The sequence below is a fragment of the Musa acuminata genome, chromosome BXJ2-8, assembly GCF_036884655.1.
Source record: "Musa acuminata AAA Group cultivar baxijiao chromosome BXJ2-8, Cavendish_Baxijiao_AAA, whole genome shotgun sequence".
NCBI classification, from domain to species: domain Eukaryota; kingdom Viridiplantae; phylum Streptophyta; class Magnoliopsida; order Zingiberales; family Musaceae; genus Musa; species Musa acuminata.
The window spans coordinates 45,099,408-45,113,376 of record NC_088345.1 but is presented as its reverse complement, the minus strand read 5'-3'; the positions used below and the strand labels follow the sequence as shown (position 1 = coordinate 45,113,376).

Sequence of the window (13,969 nt, the reverse complement as noted above, 5' to 3'; positions counted from 1 at the left end):
CAATTGAGATATATGTGATTTCTTGAAATCCTTGTATGCCCTTGCTTTTGTTTCCTTTCAAATCTAAATACATTTATGAAAGATTATGTTTGTATCGTATTGACTCGAAAGGCATATGTACATTTCGTTGTTCCGTATGTGCTTCCAATATATGCTAATTTCATTATTCATACTGTCCCTTTGTACTCTGGTGTTTGTGGGATAAATGTGAACCTTTGCTAGAAATGGTAAAGGGAGTTATGATTAGAGCCCGCGATGCTCTGCCAGCCCCCTATGATTTCACTCAGACGTGGGTGGATGGAGCTCCCAGACGTGGGAGACTTATGTTTGTTGGTCATTCAGAAATGGATGGATGGACCATATTATGTTATGATCCCACCTTCTATGTGTTTGATATGATATCCAAAGCTTTGGCTATGTTTCTATGCACGCTTTGGATAAGAATGAAATGAATGCATCGTTATGTGACATTTGAGCTTCTATTCATGTTTTGTTCTTTGATATATTTCTGAAATATTATAAGTCTTTGTTATACCTTAAAAGCTACCATATGTCATCGATATGCTCCTTATGCCAATGATATGCTCCAATTACCTTTCCTCGATTGTATGAATAAAACGTGCTTCGAACGATATGATATTGTAATTCTGCATTCAAACAAAACATGCAACTGTTTCATCCTGTATCTCTGCTTTGTATTTTGATACCTCATTTGTTTGAAAACTGTCCTCTTTGCTATGGATATGTTAGTCATTTGCTGAGCTTTATATGCTCACCCCGTTGCTATATAAATTTTTCAGGATAGCTTATCGCTCACTAAAATGTGTAAATTGGGTTGATGTTGTATAAGTTCTTTTTGGGTGTAATGAAATATCAATGATAAATCTAGATTGATGTATCTTATAAATATTTGATAAGTACCTCTTACATCAGGATTTTTGGAAATGTTAAGTCTAAACTGTGTACTGATATAAACATGTAGTACATGTTGGTTTTGTGATTGCATTAATTACCGCGCTTATGGATTTATGATATAGTTATGGTTTAGTTAAGTTGCTTTTAGATTTTAAGAATCTTCTAGTGACATGATGTATGATTATAAACTGCACAGGTTATGTGAATTGTGGATTGTAGAGATGAATGACTTGAATATTTTTCTTAGTGACCTCAAATGTGTGATTGGATCCTGGATTGTTTGTTGAATCATAATATTATCAATCTTGAGTTAGGTTCATACCTCCCGGATGAAATTTAAATTCGGGAGGGGCGTGACAGGGCGGCACTGGTTTGTATAGCCCCAGACGATGCGGGAGGAGAGTGGTCATCACCCCAAATTCCTGGTGGCACATCCAACGTGGCACCGTGTCTTCCTCCCGAGGTTCCACACTTGGGCTGGCGTGGTGGGGGGTTATATCCATGTGACGGAATCCATAATATACCCTATCAGTTCTCCCCTCCAAGAAGGCGTGCTTCGGGATCCTCATGAGGAGCTGAGGGCACGGTTGGGTTGTTGGTTGAGTGTTTACTAGTCGAGTTGCGCGACTCGGGCAAAGATTGGTCCTGTTGGCTGAGCCACTCAGCTCGAGTACTGAATCGATTGGTTGGACAAGGTATTGCTCGAGCGATAACTGGCTGAGTTATACGACTTAGGCAAAGACTAGTCCTATTGGCCGAACCACTCAACTCGGGCACTGGATGGATTGGTTGGACGAGGTGTTGCTCGTGCGATGAATGGCCAAGTTGTACGACTCGGGCAAAGACTGATCTTGTTGGCCAAGCCACTCAACTCGGGCACTGGATAGACTAGTCGGACGAGGTGTTGCTTGTGTGACGACTGACCGAGTTGTATGACTCGGGCAAAGATTGATCTTGTTGGCGGAGCCACTGAACTCGAGCACTGGATGGACTGGTTGGACGAGGCATTGCTCATGTGACGACAGGTCGAGTTGTACGACCCGGGCAAAGACTGATCTTGTTGGTCGGGCCACTTAACTCGGGTACTAGATGGACTCGTTGGACGAGACGTTACTTGTGTGATGACTAACCAAGTTGTACAACTCGAGTAGCAGGATCAATGAGTCATACAACGAGTCTTTGCTCGAGTTGTATATGTATATGTATATATGTATGTGTATATAAATAAATAAATAAATATATATATATACATACATATATACATACATATGTATATATATATATATATTTTATGTATACATATGTATATATATATATACATATATACATATATATATATAAATATAAATATAAATATATATATATATGTATGTATATATATATATACATACATATATATATATATATATATATTTATATTTATGTATATATATGCATATATACATATATATACATAAATAAATAAATATATATATATATATATATATTTATATGTATAACATAAATGACTTAATATCAACCATAGTTTGAAGTGATTAACCTGATTATTTTGGATAGATGTTACTGAGAGATGCATTTATGGGTATACATGGAAATCTTAGTGTTTGGAGGACATGTATTATATTAAAATTTATGATGATAAATATGGTTTCTTCAAATCCAATATTTATTTGGTACATATTATTTAAGCGAGTTGGTTTGGCAAGTTTGGTATATCATGGAGGGTTATTATTTCGGAACCAAATGTACACGTACCAAAGTGCGTCTCATTTGACGTGGCTCCCTCGTTTCTCACAGGCTCGATATCTTTATCTCATGCCACGTCGTGTGAGAAACTTTTGGGTAACCGTTTCGGGGTTGCAATAATAAATGATCGCTTCGTACCGGATAGGCCTCGGCGTGTTTCCACGTCGGCACCCTGACGTCGTCGATGACTTTACCACTGCGGTTTCCTCTCTGAAATCTGCGTGCCGGTACAACCCGTGCGACAACTTCGGTCGTTTCTAAAGTCGTGGCATGAGTTATCGTGATCCCCACCGTTGTGTAGGAAGCACTCGGGGGGGACGAAAAGTCACCGTCCGTGATTGCTACTCGAATTCTCGAAACACGACACGTGTTTACCCGGCCGGGTGTCCAACTCGGAACCGATCCTTCCTGGCCATATCTGGCGACACGAATTCTGTCGGTCGTCCGTCAAATGGTAACCTATATCCAGCCGGATCCGGTTTGTGCCTCTCAAATCTCTTCGGAGCTGACGTTTGCCCGCCTTCCCTTGTCCTCTCTCCTCGAAGCCCTCATCCATGGCCTCTTCCAACCAAGGTCTGTTCCTCTGCTTCTTCCACGGCTCTTGCTGTTGTTCTCCGATTTGTTGATCCGTGTGTACTTTGTTCTGTTATCTTTCTGGTTTCGTATGATCTGGTTGTGGTATAGTCAATTTAGTTGTTGTCTATCGGATTTAGGCGTGGAGGGAAAATGGATTTGATCAAACCCTAGAAAAAGAAGATGCCTTGATCTTTGTCCTGATTGAACTCTTTATATTAGGGCGTTGAAGTAACGATCGAAGAAAGATCAGATATAAATAATTTAATTCTTCTTATTATTGATTGCTTTTGAGTATTGGGACAAGCTTTAGCTAGATCCGATTGACGTTTGTTTGAGTCCTAAAGATGTGGCTTGAAATTCGTTGACCATGATCAGATGACAAAGGGGATCAATCGAATTTCGGGTCATTGGTATTTCTCTAGTGGGCTATTGAAATCTATATCAAGTACCAAATGCAAAGCTTCTGGCTTTCGCTGACTTCCTATTGTCAAAGTCAAATTGATATGTACTCAGCATAGTTTGTTCTATGATGTGTGAGACTTTAAGACCAACAAAACATTAAATCTCATGCCTTTATTGGATGCAGTTGGTACTTGTTTGATGCTCTCCCTCGATTGGGAGAGACAGAAACATGGGTACTCTTTCATGTGAGATGCGAGGCTTATCAGGCCTTAGTGTTTCGTGAATACCAGAGTAAGCCTTGATACTGTATTTTCTTTCTCCACTTTTTAATATTTCCTTGGTGAGAACATCTAATGCTCTACTAATAAACACTGTTAGCTGGGATATACAGATAATAAAGTGGTGGCAGACTCCCGAGTAGTCCACCACAAGTGGTGTGTTTAATAGTTAGGTAAATAGCATAAGTGATTTGGTTGTTTGCAACTGGCTACTTCTTATCGTTTTATGAAAAGCTGGCTGAATTAGCTGGCCTTTCTGGATTATATATGCTTCGTATCCAAATTTAGAGCTGGTTTAGATGAGGTTGTGTTTTTTTTTTTTCTCCCTTCTAGTTAGACCACTTGTCCAGTCCAGTTGCGAAAAACACGGTTTACTATTCAGCATGACCCTTGTTTGTTTTATTCCTGATACGCAAACAAGAATAGCATTCTATTTAATTGTCTTTTGAAATAAACTCACGTTGCTTGACAATAGTGATGCCTGTTTGCCATAACTTATTGTAAAACCTTATTTGGAAAAGTCATTTTTGCATGTTTTGGTTCATTTATGTCATTTTTTTGTTAGTTGAGTCTGTGATGTGATGCTCTATCTGGTAACATGTTATGATTTTGCGACCACATTATTGAATGATTTTTCTATATAGCCATCAATATCAGTGAAGTAACTGTTGTTATTTTACATCATGTCAGATGATCATCACACGGCTAGCATGGGTTCACATTCTGGACTGCCACCACTAAATATCTCAGTTGCGTTTCCTCAAGCAACACCAGCATCAGTCTTTCCCCCTTCATGTAAGCTAATGTTTTATTACAGCAAATACTTTCTAGAAGCATTCTTTTTCCTTGTTCAGTTGACAACTGTAAATCGCATGTTAATCATGACTTATTTTCTAGATATCAGCTAAAATCCTTGATTAGCTTGTGAACTTAAAAATGATAGACTTAAAGATTTTAGTGGATTTCTGCACAAGCTGAATAGGAGTTACATTATCACCTCTTTCTTAGGGATTCTGAAGAAGTGTGAAGGACAATTGTGAAAGCCTTTTTATTTGGGAATGGTGCCATTCACTTGGCATCTACTCCGCTCATTGTGTCTATTGTTTTAGCTTTTAACTAATCAATGAAGACCTGTGGGCCAAAAAGCCTCAATCTCGTGTTAATATTTTGTTATGAGCTTATGCACTTTCCTTTTTTTTCTTTATCAATTTCTCTGCCATTATATTCTTAAATTTGGTGTTCCAAATTTTTTAAGCAGTCGATTGTTATTACAATTTGTGCTTAAATTTCCAATTTGTGTACAGATTGACAATTTTGACTTTTCTCCCTTGCAGCATCCGACTACTATCAATTCGATGATTTATTGAATCCTGAAGAGCAGGCTTTGCGGAAAAGAGTTCGAGATGTCATGGAAAAAGAAGTAGCTCCTATAATGGCAGTGGTAACTTTCTGTAATTTGTGTCACTCCTTTTAAGTGCTGCAATCAGATAACTGTAATTGTTGTTTTTCATCTATATGTTAAGACTCTAGACCATCGTAAGGATATGTTTGGAAACCTGATTACCAGTTCACAATGTTCTGATTAATAAATGTCTTTGTTGTTGCCTGATCATGTAGATCTCTAGATATGACAATGGACTTTTAGCACAATCTCAGAATACATTTGTTAATTTATACATGGTTAGTGCTTTAGGAGCCACAGGAAAAAAACTCTAATAGGAAAGTTAATAATTTAGGACAACAACATGATATTTGTGCATTGTATAAACATACTCTTTTGGTTCGGCATAGAACATGAATGTACAATTTGTGGTCTCAAATTATAGATTTGACTTGCATCTTTGCTACCTGAGCTCCTGGATTCTTATGTGTGTCATGATCACGTGGGGTATCATCATCATTCTTCTTGACATGCCCATGGAAGCTTTCATTAGGTAGCACGTAAAATATTGAGTACCTTGATTATGTTTGTTATGCAACTATTCCTTGGTGACATTCATTTTTTTTCTGTGGAATATATTAATCCATTACAGAATTGGTGATTCCTTGATGTTATTTTTTTCTATGGAATTTATTAATCCATTATAGAACTGGTGATACCATATAATGGTGCAATTTTGGTATTTGTAGTATTGGGAGAAGGCAGAATTTCCTTTTCATGTTATTCCAAAGCTTGCTACACTAAGTATTGCTGGAGGGACTATAAAGGTACCAAGTAGTGAATACATGTGTCAATGCTTATCAGTGTTTATGTGCATGATGACAACTCAAACAATGCTCCCACAGGGTTATGGGTGTCCAGGGCTATCTATTACTGCTAGTGCTATCGCCACCGCAGAAGTTGCAAGAGTGGATGCTAGCTGCTCTACTTTTATTTTAGTTCATTCTTCCTTGGCAATGCTTACCATTGGTAATGTGACAGTTTCAACTTCATTTACAAGCATATTTCTTCTGGCCAAATTATTTCGTTAAAGTTGTTGCTATTTTCTGAGGGACAGCACTCTGTGGATCAGAGGCACAAAAAGTGAAATACTTGTCATCATTGGCCAAATTTGATACTGTTGCTTGCTGGGTAAGCCCAACTGACAGTTTGTTATTATGACTTGAATTCAACAAGTGACCTATTAATTAACTTCTATGGCTTAGGCATTAACTGAACCAGATTATGGAAGTGATGCCAGTTCATTGAGAACCACAGCTACGAAGGTTTGGTACCCCTTGTTTAAAATCAAACCATGCTGCATAGATTCTTTTGTGCTTGGCTGCTTGCAACTTACCCTATTTCTTAGACATCAAAATTCAAACCATTTAATGTTTAATGTGTCAATATTTGTGGTTCGATAGGTTTCAGGAGGTTGGGTTCTGGATGGTCAAAAGCGATGGATAGGAAACAGTACGTTTGCTGATGTGTTGATTGTTTTTGCGAGGAACACTAGCACAAACCAAATAAATGGGTAAATTTGTATCTTTTCCTTGTACATCTAATTTATTCTGCATTGTAATTTGCACTCAGGAGCTATCATGGTGTCTAAATGATCTCTTTCATTTGTTCCTATAGGCAAACAGTTCTTGAGGGTTGAGCTTCATTTTGCTGATATTTATAACATGAAGCAGAGTTTGAACTCAGAACCTTTTCAATAATTGGATGATATGGCTTTCTGTTATGTATTGCAGATTTATTGTGAAGAAAGGTACTCCTGGATTGAGGGTCACAAAGATTGAAAACAAGATTGGCCTAAGGATTGTTCAAAATGGTGATATTATTTTGAACAAAGTTTTTGTTCCTGATGAAGACAGGTTGCCAGGTGTCAATTCATTTCAAGATACTGGCAAGGTACTGTATTAAATAACTAATGTCCCGTGTTAATCGCCATGATAATCTTTTGTTTTGCTGGTTCTCTTGCAATATTGACACAAGTCTGATATATGAGTCGTTTGCATCTGAGATATGTATGGGCCTGCTTGTACCTTGATTCCTCACAATGGCCTTATTAGGAACTGGTACTCCTGAGCTCATGTGCTTCCTGTACCATGGATAACCTCTCTATTTGATGAACTCGTTTGGTAGTGGTACATATGAGCAACTGCATCAAGAGAACCATTTATAAGTGAAAATTGTTTCTTTTCAATCTTAAATTAATTAAAACCAGGATATGAATATAATGAAAATCAGAGTTAGAATATACTATAGAAAGATATTAATCATATCCAACGATTGTTGTCAATGGAGTAGAAGATGTTGTGTAGTCGTAGGTAGCGGCAATACAAGACAGGATAAGGTAGGCCAAAATCTATACTTAATCGCACCAAATAACAATGATTATGAGGTCCAAAGATAACTCAGATTTCTTTCTGCATTAGGCAAATCATGGAGTTAGAGTGGAGAATACACAAGATTACCACCAAGAACTGACATCATGGTTTAATTTGTATATGAGAGCATCAGTGGGATCATAGACTGGTGATTGTTCATGTCAAAGGAAATAGATCACTATAATGGAATTGCATATTAATATCATCTCGGTCTTGTAATGCTGTCATCTTCCTTGAAAAGGTTGCTTCTTGCAGCTTTTCTTTATGTTGTACCTGCAGATGCATAACATTGCTCCTTTATGTGATTGTTTTTCCTCGGTTTTTCTTTTAATTATTGTTTGTTGTCTCGAAGCAGGTTCTTGCTGTTTCGCGTGTTATAGTTGCATGGCAACCAATTGGCATATCAATGGGGGTATTTGACATGTGTAACCGGTATGATTTCGATATGATCCATGCAGAACTGTATAAACAAATGAACGTAATGTTCTAAGGATTCAAGTTAAAACAGGTACTTGAAAGAGAGAAAGCAGTTTGGAGCCCCATTGGCAGCATTTCAGATTAACCAAGAAAAGCTTGTCCGTATGCTTGGTAACATTCAAGCCATGCTTCTTGTTGGATGGCGCTTATGCAAGTTGTATGAATCTGGGAAGATGACCGCAGGACATGCTAGTTTGGGAAAGGTAAATACAGCATGTATATGGAACAATTCTTTTCTGTTAGTTGTTTGACTCTGAAATATCTGAGTACCTTCAATTGGGCTTGTGCATGCTTATTTTGTAGGCATGGACCTCTTTAAAGGCAAGGGAGACTGTTTCCCTTGGCCGAGAATTACTTGGCGGCAACGGTATCTTGGCTGATTTTCTAGTGGCAAAGGTGCAGCGAGTTACTTTTGTCTTTTCTTTTTTTACTTCAGATTTTCCTACCTGATTTCGTCCGACTCTGAAAGCTCATGATGAAACTAGGCAAAACACCAAAAGAAAAAAAAAGCAACATATATATTCCAGAGATATTTTGCATCTTTAATATTGATGAATATATATAGCCATATTATGTGCTTGCAGATGACAGTGTTTCCACTTCCTATGATTTCTCATATAAATATTTAGACTCTGGCTGCAGAGAATCCATAATCATCATCTCCTGTTTTGACTTGGAAGTGATTCTTCTTGTCAATCTTCAAGTGCTCGTATTATATATAAAATTTCTCTTGAAAAATAAAAAAAGATATCATGGTTTTGTTTCATTGCAGATTGTCTCTACAAAATCTTGACATGTTTTTTGTTGATCAATTCAGGCATTCTGTGATTTGGAGCCAATTTTCACGTACGAAGGAACCTACGATATAAACAGCATGGTGACCGCAAGAGAAATCACCGGGATTGCAAGCTTTAAACCTGCTGTTTTGGGGCGGTCAAGTCGCCTCTGATCTCAACAATCGGACACAGCAGTCACAAACTCGCACTCCGGAAGACCGAAAAAAAATAAAACCGAAAGCAGCTCCAACAAACAAATGGAGCCAACATGATGGGAGTATGAATAGGGCTTCTTTCTGTAGAGTCTTTTATCGTGGGACTCCCTCTCTCAAACTTTTTTGTGTTATTGATGACTCGATAAGATTATGTGTAATGGGCGGAACGTGTTGGTTTGGAACGGTGTTGTGGCCACTATGTGCCTTGTCGTGGATTAGCGGTTGGTGGTCAGGGGGGATGAACTCGAGGTTGGTTGTGTCGGCGGTCGATCTCACACTCGGGAGATTGAAGTGCAGTCGTCGGATGTAATGGACTCGTCCCACATTATTGAACATCCAAACTTGATGGATATGAGCCGCGTGGTTCAACTCGGCAAAGAGACTTTCTTCTGGTCTAATCTTCTTACTGGACAATCAATCTCCTTTTTGGTCCAAAGAAGCCAGGAAGAGTATTTGGAGACGTTCGAGAGGGGTAATGATGATCCGACCGCAAATGACTCTATATGTCACTTTGGACATCCTCTCATCCTTTGATTTATTATATTTCGTTAATAGCCGACGATAAAGATGAACTATTATGATCAATTTTTAAGAAATCCTTGATATTTTTTCTTAATCTACTTTAGTGGTGAGTATAAGAAAGAGGGATGACGAGCAAAAACACCTACCTCTAAGAGAGGATCGATCGTCCTGACTTCGACACCCGACCCCACCAAGGGTTGGGCCTTTCCGAGGAGGATCTTTCTTTGGATGCCCGACATGACCTCCTCGAAAAAGTATTGAGCACCTAATGCATGTATACGAGTAAGGTAAAAATATTGCAAGATTCGATACAATGCGTCAATCATAAATGCTAAACTATTTTTATAGTATAAATGAAGGTTCGACGTATCGTATCATATCGGGGTTTCGATCCGGGTTCGATATGGTACGGTACCGATGTATCGGGCGGTACACCCTGATGTACCAAATAATTTAATTTTTTTATACTGTAGCAGTGTTATAGTATAGTATCATAGCACTATAATAGTATCGGACGGTCCGCGTACCGATAATCTGTTGGACCGGTACGTACCGTCCGATACGAACGGTACGCTTCGGTATGACAGACCTTGGTATAAACTACGTATAGAGATGATAGATGACAACGAATTAGATTTTTGATAGTAATCGACGATATGTATAAGTGCGACATTGATTGATTGGATTTGAATACGAAAGATTAATCATTCGAGTCGCGGTCGAAGACGGATATGAATACTTACTTGAACAGTTAATCGAGTTGGGGAAATAAATACTCAAAAAAGATAAAATGTAGGAATCAAGACTCGGAACATCAAATAATCCACGATCCAATTTTGACCGACGTAAAGATCAGAAATATCGAGGAAGGAGAAGGGGAAGGGGAAAAGTTCATCATCAATCACTGGACCGACCAAGCTACATAGGTGGAGATGGTCGACGCCGACGTTGGAAGCTCGTGGGCCGCCCCGCGACCCGCGTGGATCGTGTGACGCGCGTGTGTAACGGAGACGAGCCGTCCACGTTCAATGGTCCACGCCATTTCCCACGTGCCGACGCAGTCAACCCCCGTGTATCTGATCGCCTGCTCCCCGCCCAGGCAGGCAACACGAGTACTGCCCACAGAGGGTGGCTCGATCGCGGCGGTTTGACACGAATTCCTGTCCCTGTGCTGTTTTGAGACCGGAAAGTTCGTCCCGACACCGTCACCACGCACCGCGCTCTGCGACCTAATCTTCCATATTTATACTAGTCGAATCCGAACCAAAGAAGACGGGAAGAAACCAAGTAGCACGACACAGAGGAGAGAGATCTCTTCTCGTCGATCTGCCATTCAAAATTTCCTTCGAAACACGGCACGGGGACTCTCGTCAGAAGCGGAGCGCGTAAAGGAGCGATCTTGGGATGGCGAGTTGGGTCCTCTCTTCGGAACGCTGCGTCTTCAGGCCCCTCCCCGCCGCCTTCTCTCGCCCCGAATCCGGTCTCCGATCTCCCGCCAGTCTCAAGCCTTTGAGGAGCGGCTGCAACCGCGGTGGAGGACTCGATCTCTGCCGCCCCGTCGGGCTCGGCGGCCGGAGGGAATGGCGGCTCGGTGTCAGCGCGCCGGCGAGGATGGCGCCCTTCGCGGACGAGATGAAGGACGGGGAGGGGAAGGGAGAGAGGGTGGCGAGCGGGTGTGACGGGGAGGAGGAGGTTTTTGATCCTGCGATGCCGCCGCCGTTCGGGTTGGCGGAGATCCGGGCCGCCATACCGAAGCACTGCTGGCAGAAGGATCCATGGAGGTCGATGAGCTACGTGGTCCGGGACGTCGTCGCTGTGTTTGGGCTCGCCGCGGCTGCTGCGTTCCTCGATAACTGGATCGCGTGGCCTCTCTATTGGGTCGCGCAGGGGACCATGTTCTGGGCTCTCTTCGTTCTCGGCCATGACTGGTATTCTCGTCTATTCAAAATTGTCTTTTTCTGCCACTTTTCCTTTGTCTTTTAGCTCGTCTTTCTTATGAAAGCTTGGATTTTTGGCAGTGGACATGGGAGCTTTTCGAACAATTCGAAGCTGAACAGTGTTGTTGGTCATTTACTCCATTCCTCCATTCTTGTGCCGTACCATGGATGGCAAGTTCTTCATTTCTAACCTCAACTTTTTTACATGCTGCTTGCATCTCTCTTTCTCCAGTGTTCTTATGATGTGTCAGGAGCTGAGGCAATTCTCTTGTGCTCTGCAGGAGGATTAGTCACAGGACACACCACCAGAACCATGGACACGCCGAGAATGACGAATCATGGCACCCGGTTCGTAGTTCACTCCTATTCCTTGGAAGTGTTTGAGGCTTCAATTCTAAAATTTGAATAATGGATTTGATTGAGCTTGGTTTAACTGCAGTTGTCTGAAAAGTTATATAAGAGTTTGGATTCTCTAACTCAGAAGCTTCGGTTCACGATGCCATATCCTCTGTTTGCTTTCCCCTTGTATCTGGTGAGCAACTGAACTATTGGTCTCAAAGAACTGGTGGCTAGTTAGGAACATAAGTTAGATAAATCTTGATGAGCATTGTGTGACAGTGGGCAAGGAGTCCAGGAAAGACTGGTACACACTTCCATCCAAGCAGTGATCTGTTCCTTCCTAATGAAAAGAAGGATGTGATTACATCGACAGCTTGCTGGATTGCTATGGTGGGGGTGCTTGCAGGATTGGCTTGCCTAATGGGTCCTCTTCAGGTGCTCAAGCTTTATGGAATTCCATATTTGGTGAGTTCTTGACCTCTTGTGCCTTTCTCCGGCTCGTTTAACTGTTGCTAGAGTAGTATTTGTTTTTGGTGATGGGATCAGCAGATGGTTCTTGTTCCAAATGCAGATTTTTGTTATGTGGTTGGATCTTGTCACATACTTGCATCACCATGGACACAACGAGAAGCTTCCCTGGTATCGTGGAAAGGTATAATTTGGTTGACTCTTCGTGACTCATGTGCATTTATCATCTCAATATGTTCAGGGACATTAAGACAATCCATGGATAGGAAGCTAATCTGTAGTGGTAACTATTGTTTCAGCTTTCATAATTTTCTATAAATGAGATTTAACAAACTTTTCCGCTGAAATAGAAAAAAAGGAAAAAATTATGTTCTTCATTGGATGTAAATGTTGAGTTACTTCCAAAGGCTGTGTTGAGCACTATATATGATCACTGATCTGCAAAGTATTAGTTCTGGTGCTTCACCAAAATAAAGGGCCAGATTGATTCAGAGTATACACATGTATCTACAAATATTAGAGTGCCCTAGAAATTGTTCATGTGCATTTGGGCATGCTTCACTGAAGAATGAGACATGGAGTGAGCCAATCATATTTTATCTTATATCTTCTAGGAATGGAGTTATCTTCGAGGAGGCTTGACGACAGTAGATAGAGACTACGGATGGATTAACTACATCCACCATGATATTGGTACTCATGTGATACATCACCTCTTCCCACAGATACCACATTACCATCTAGTGGAAGCTGTAAGTAGTACTTTGTTGATCTTATTCTTATTTTTGAAGTAGATTTTGCTTCTAAGAGAAGTTTAATCTTGCCCTTTTGAATCAGACCGAGGCAGCAAAACCAGTGCTTGGAAAATACTACAGGGAACCAGTCAAGTCTGGACCTCTGCCGCTTCATATATTTGGAGTTTTAGCAAAAAGTCTCGCACGCAATCATTACGTTTCTGATACCGGAGATGTCGTGTACTATCAGTCCGATGATAGATTGAGTGATGCTCCGAAAACCAAATCACATTGAAACATCAACATGCAATAAGGATATCAGGGGACTGACTGCTACTTGGCAGCTGATACAGCCCGAACGTTTCACCAGAGAGAATTTTGTGCATGGCTTCCTCCCTTCACCACAATCAATTCTTTCTACTCTAGATTCATGCAAGAGATGCATCTTATCTTGGAAGGAGCTAGTAATAAAATTTGTCCTGGTTAGTAGTGGTTAGTATATATATGTGTACACAAATTTGTATCTGTTATGCTGCAAGAAATCACAAGCATAACTTTTTTTTTTAGTTTTAAAATAGAAATTGTTAATGTTACTAGAAAATTACAAGCAGTATGGGTGCACTACTCATCATACTATGAGACTGATGATAAATTTAGAGATTGATAGCATTCTTTGTCGATTGAATTTTGCTCTCAAATATTTTCCTTGGAAATGAGGAACTCTACTCCAATCGTTAAACATCAGAATCAATCTTGATTCAGTGGAGCTGA

The 13,969-nt window shown here is 40.3% G+C and overlaps 2 protein-coding genes across 3 annotated transcripts; both read left to right on the top strand.

Annotated features, from left to right (window-relative positions):
- Positions 1-3,069: 3,069 nt before the first annotated feature.
- On the top strand, positions 3,070-9,548 carry LOC135619643 (acyl-coenzyme A oxidase 4, peroxisomal-like). 2 transcript variants are annotated; one of them, XM_065121850.1, is made up of 13 exons: positions 3,070-3,234; positions 4,608-4,712; positions 5,252-5,358; positions 6,048-6,125; positions 6,204-6,327; positions 6,416-6,489; positions 6,564-6,623; positions 6,762-6,871; positions 7,092-7,251; positions 8,086-8,162; positions 8,239-8,410; positions 8,511-8,603; positions 9,025-9,548. In XM_065121850.1, exons 1-13 carry the CDS (start codon positions 3,216-3,218, stop codon positions 9,154-9,156), a joined length of 1,311 nt encoding a protein of 436 aa, XP_064977922.1. In that variant the 5' UTR covers positions 3,070-3,215; the 3' UTR covers positions 9,157-9,548. The 2 variants fall into 2 exon arrangements, with proteins under 2 accessions (XP_064977922.1, XP_064977923.1); XM_065121851.1 differs by lacking the exon at positions 3,070-3,234 and adding an exon at positions 3,801-3,930.
- A 1,363-nt stretch (positions 9,549-10,911) lies between these two features.
- On the top strand, positions 10,912-13,858 carry LOC103995423 (omega-3 fatty acid desaturase, chloroplastic). Its single transcript, XM_009416010.3, has 8 exons — positions 10,912-11,648; positions 11,739-11,828; positions 11,939-12,005; positions 12,097-12,189; positions 12,276-12,461; positions 12,568-12,648; positions 13,079-13,216; positions 13,302-13,858. Exons 1-8 carry the CDS (start codon positions 11,125-11,127, stop codon positions 13,491-13,493), a joined length of 1,371 nt encoding a protein of 456 aa, XP_009414285.2. The 5' UTR covers positions 10,912-11,124; the 3' UTR covers positions 13,494-13,858.
- The last annotated feature ends 111 nt before the right edge of the window (positions 13,859-13,969 follow it).

Coding starts and splice junctions, on each gene's coding strand:
- LOC103995423 (XM_009416010.3), top strand. CDS start 11,125: ATGGCGAGTTGGGTCCTCTCTTCGGAACGCTGCGTCTTCAGGCCCCTC. Junction 12,649..13,078: donor TTCCCTGGTATCGTGGAAAG/GTATAATTTGGT, acceptor TATATCTTCTAG/GAATGGAGTTATCTTCGAGG. Junction 13,217..13,301: donor ATTACCATCTAGTGGAAGCT/GTAAGTAGTACT, acceptor CTTTTGAATCAG/ACCGAGGCAGCAAAACCAGT.
- LOC135619643 (XM_065121850.1), top strand. Junction 6,624..6,761: donor TGAGAACCACAGCTACGAAG/GTTTGGTACCCC, acceptor GTGGTTCGATAG/GTTTCAGGAGGTTGGGTTCT. Junction 7,252..8,085: donor CATTTCAAGATACTGGCAAG/GTACTGTATTAA, acceptor GTCTCGAAGCAG/GTTCTTGCTGTTTCGCGTGT.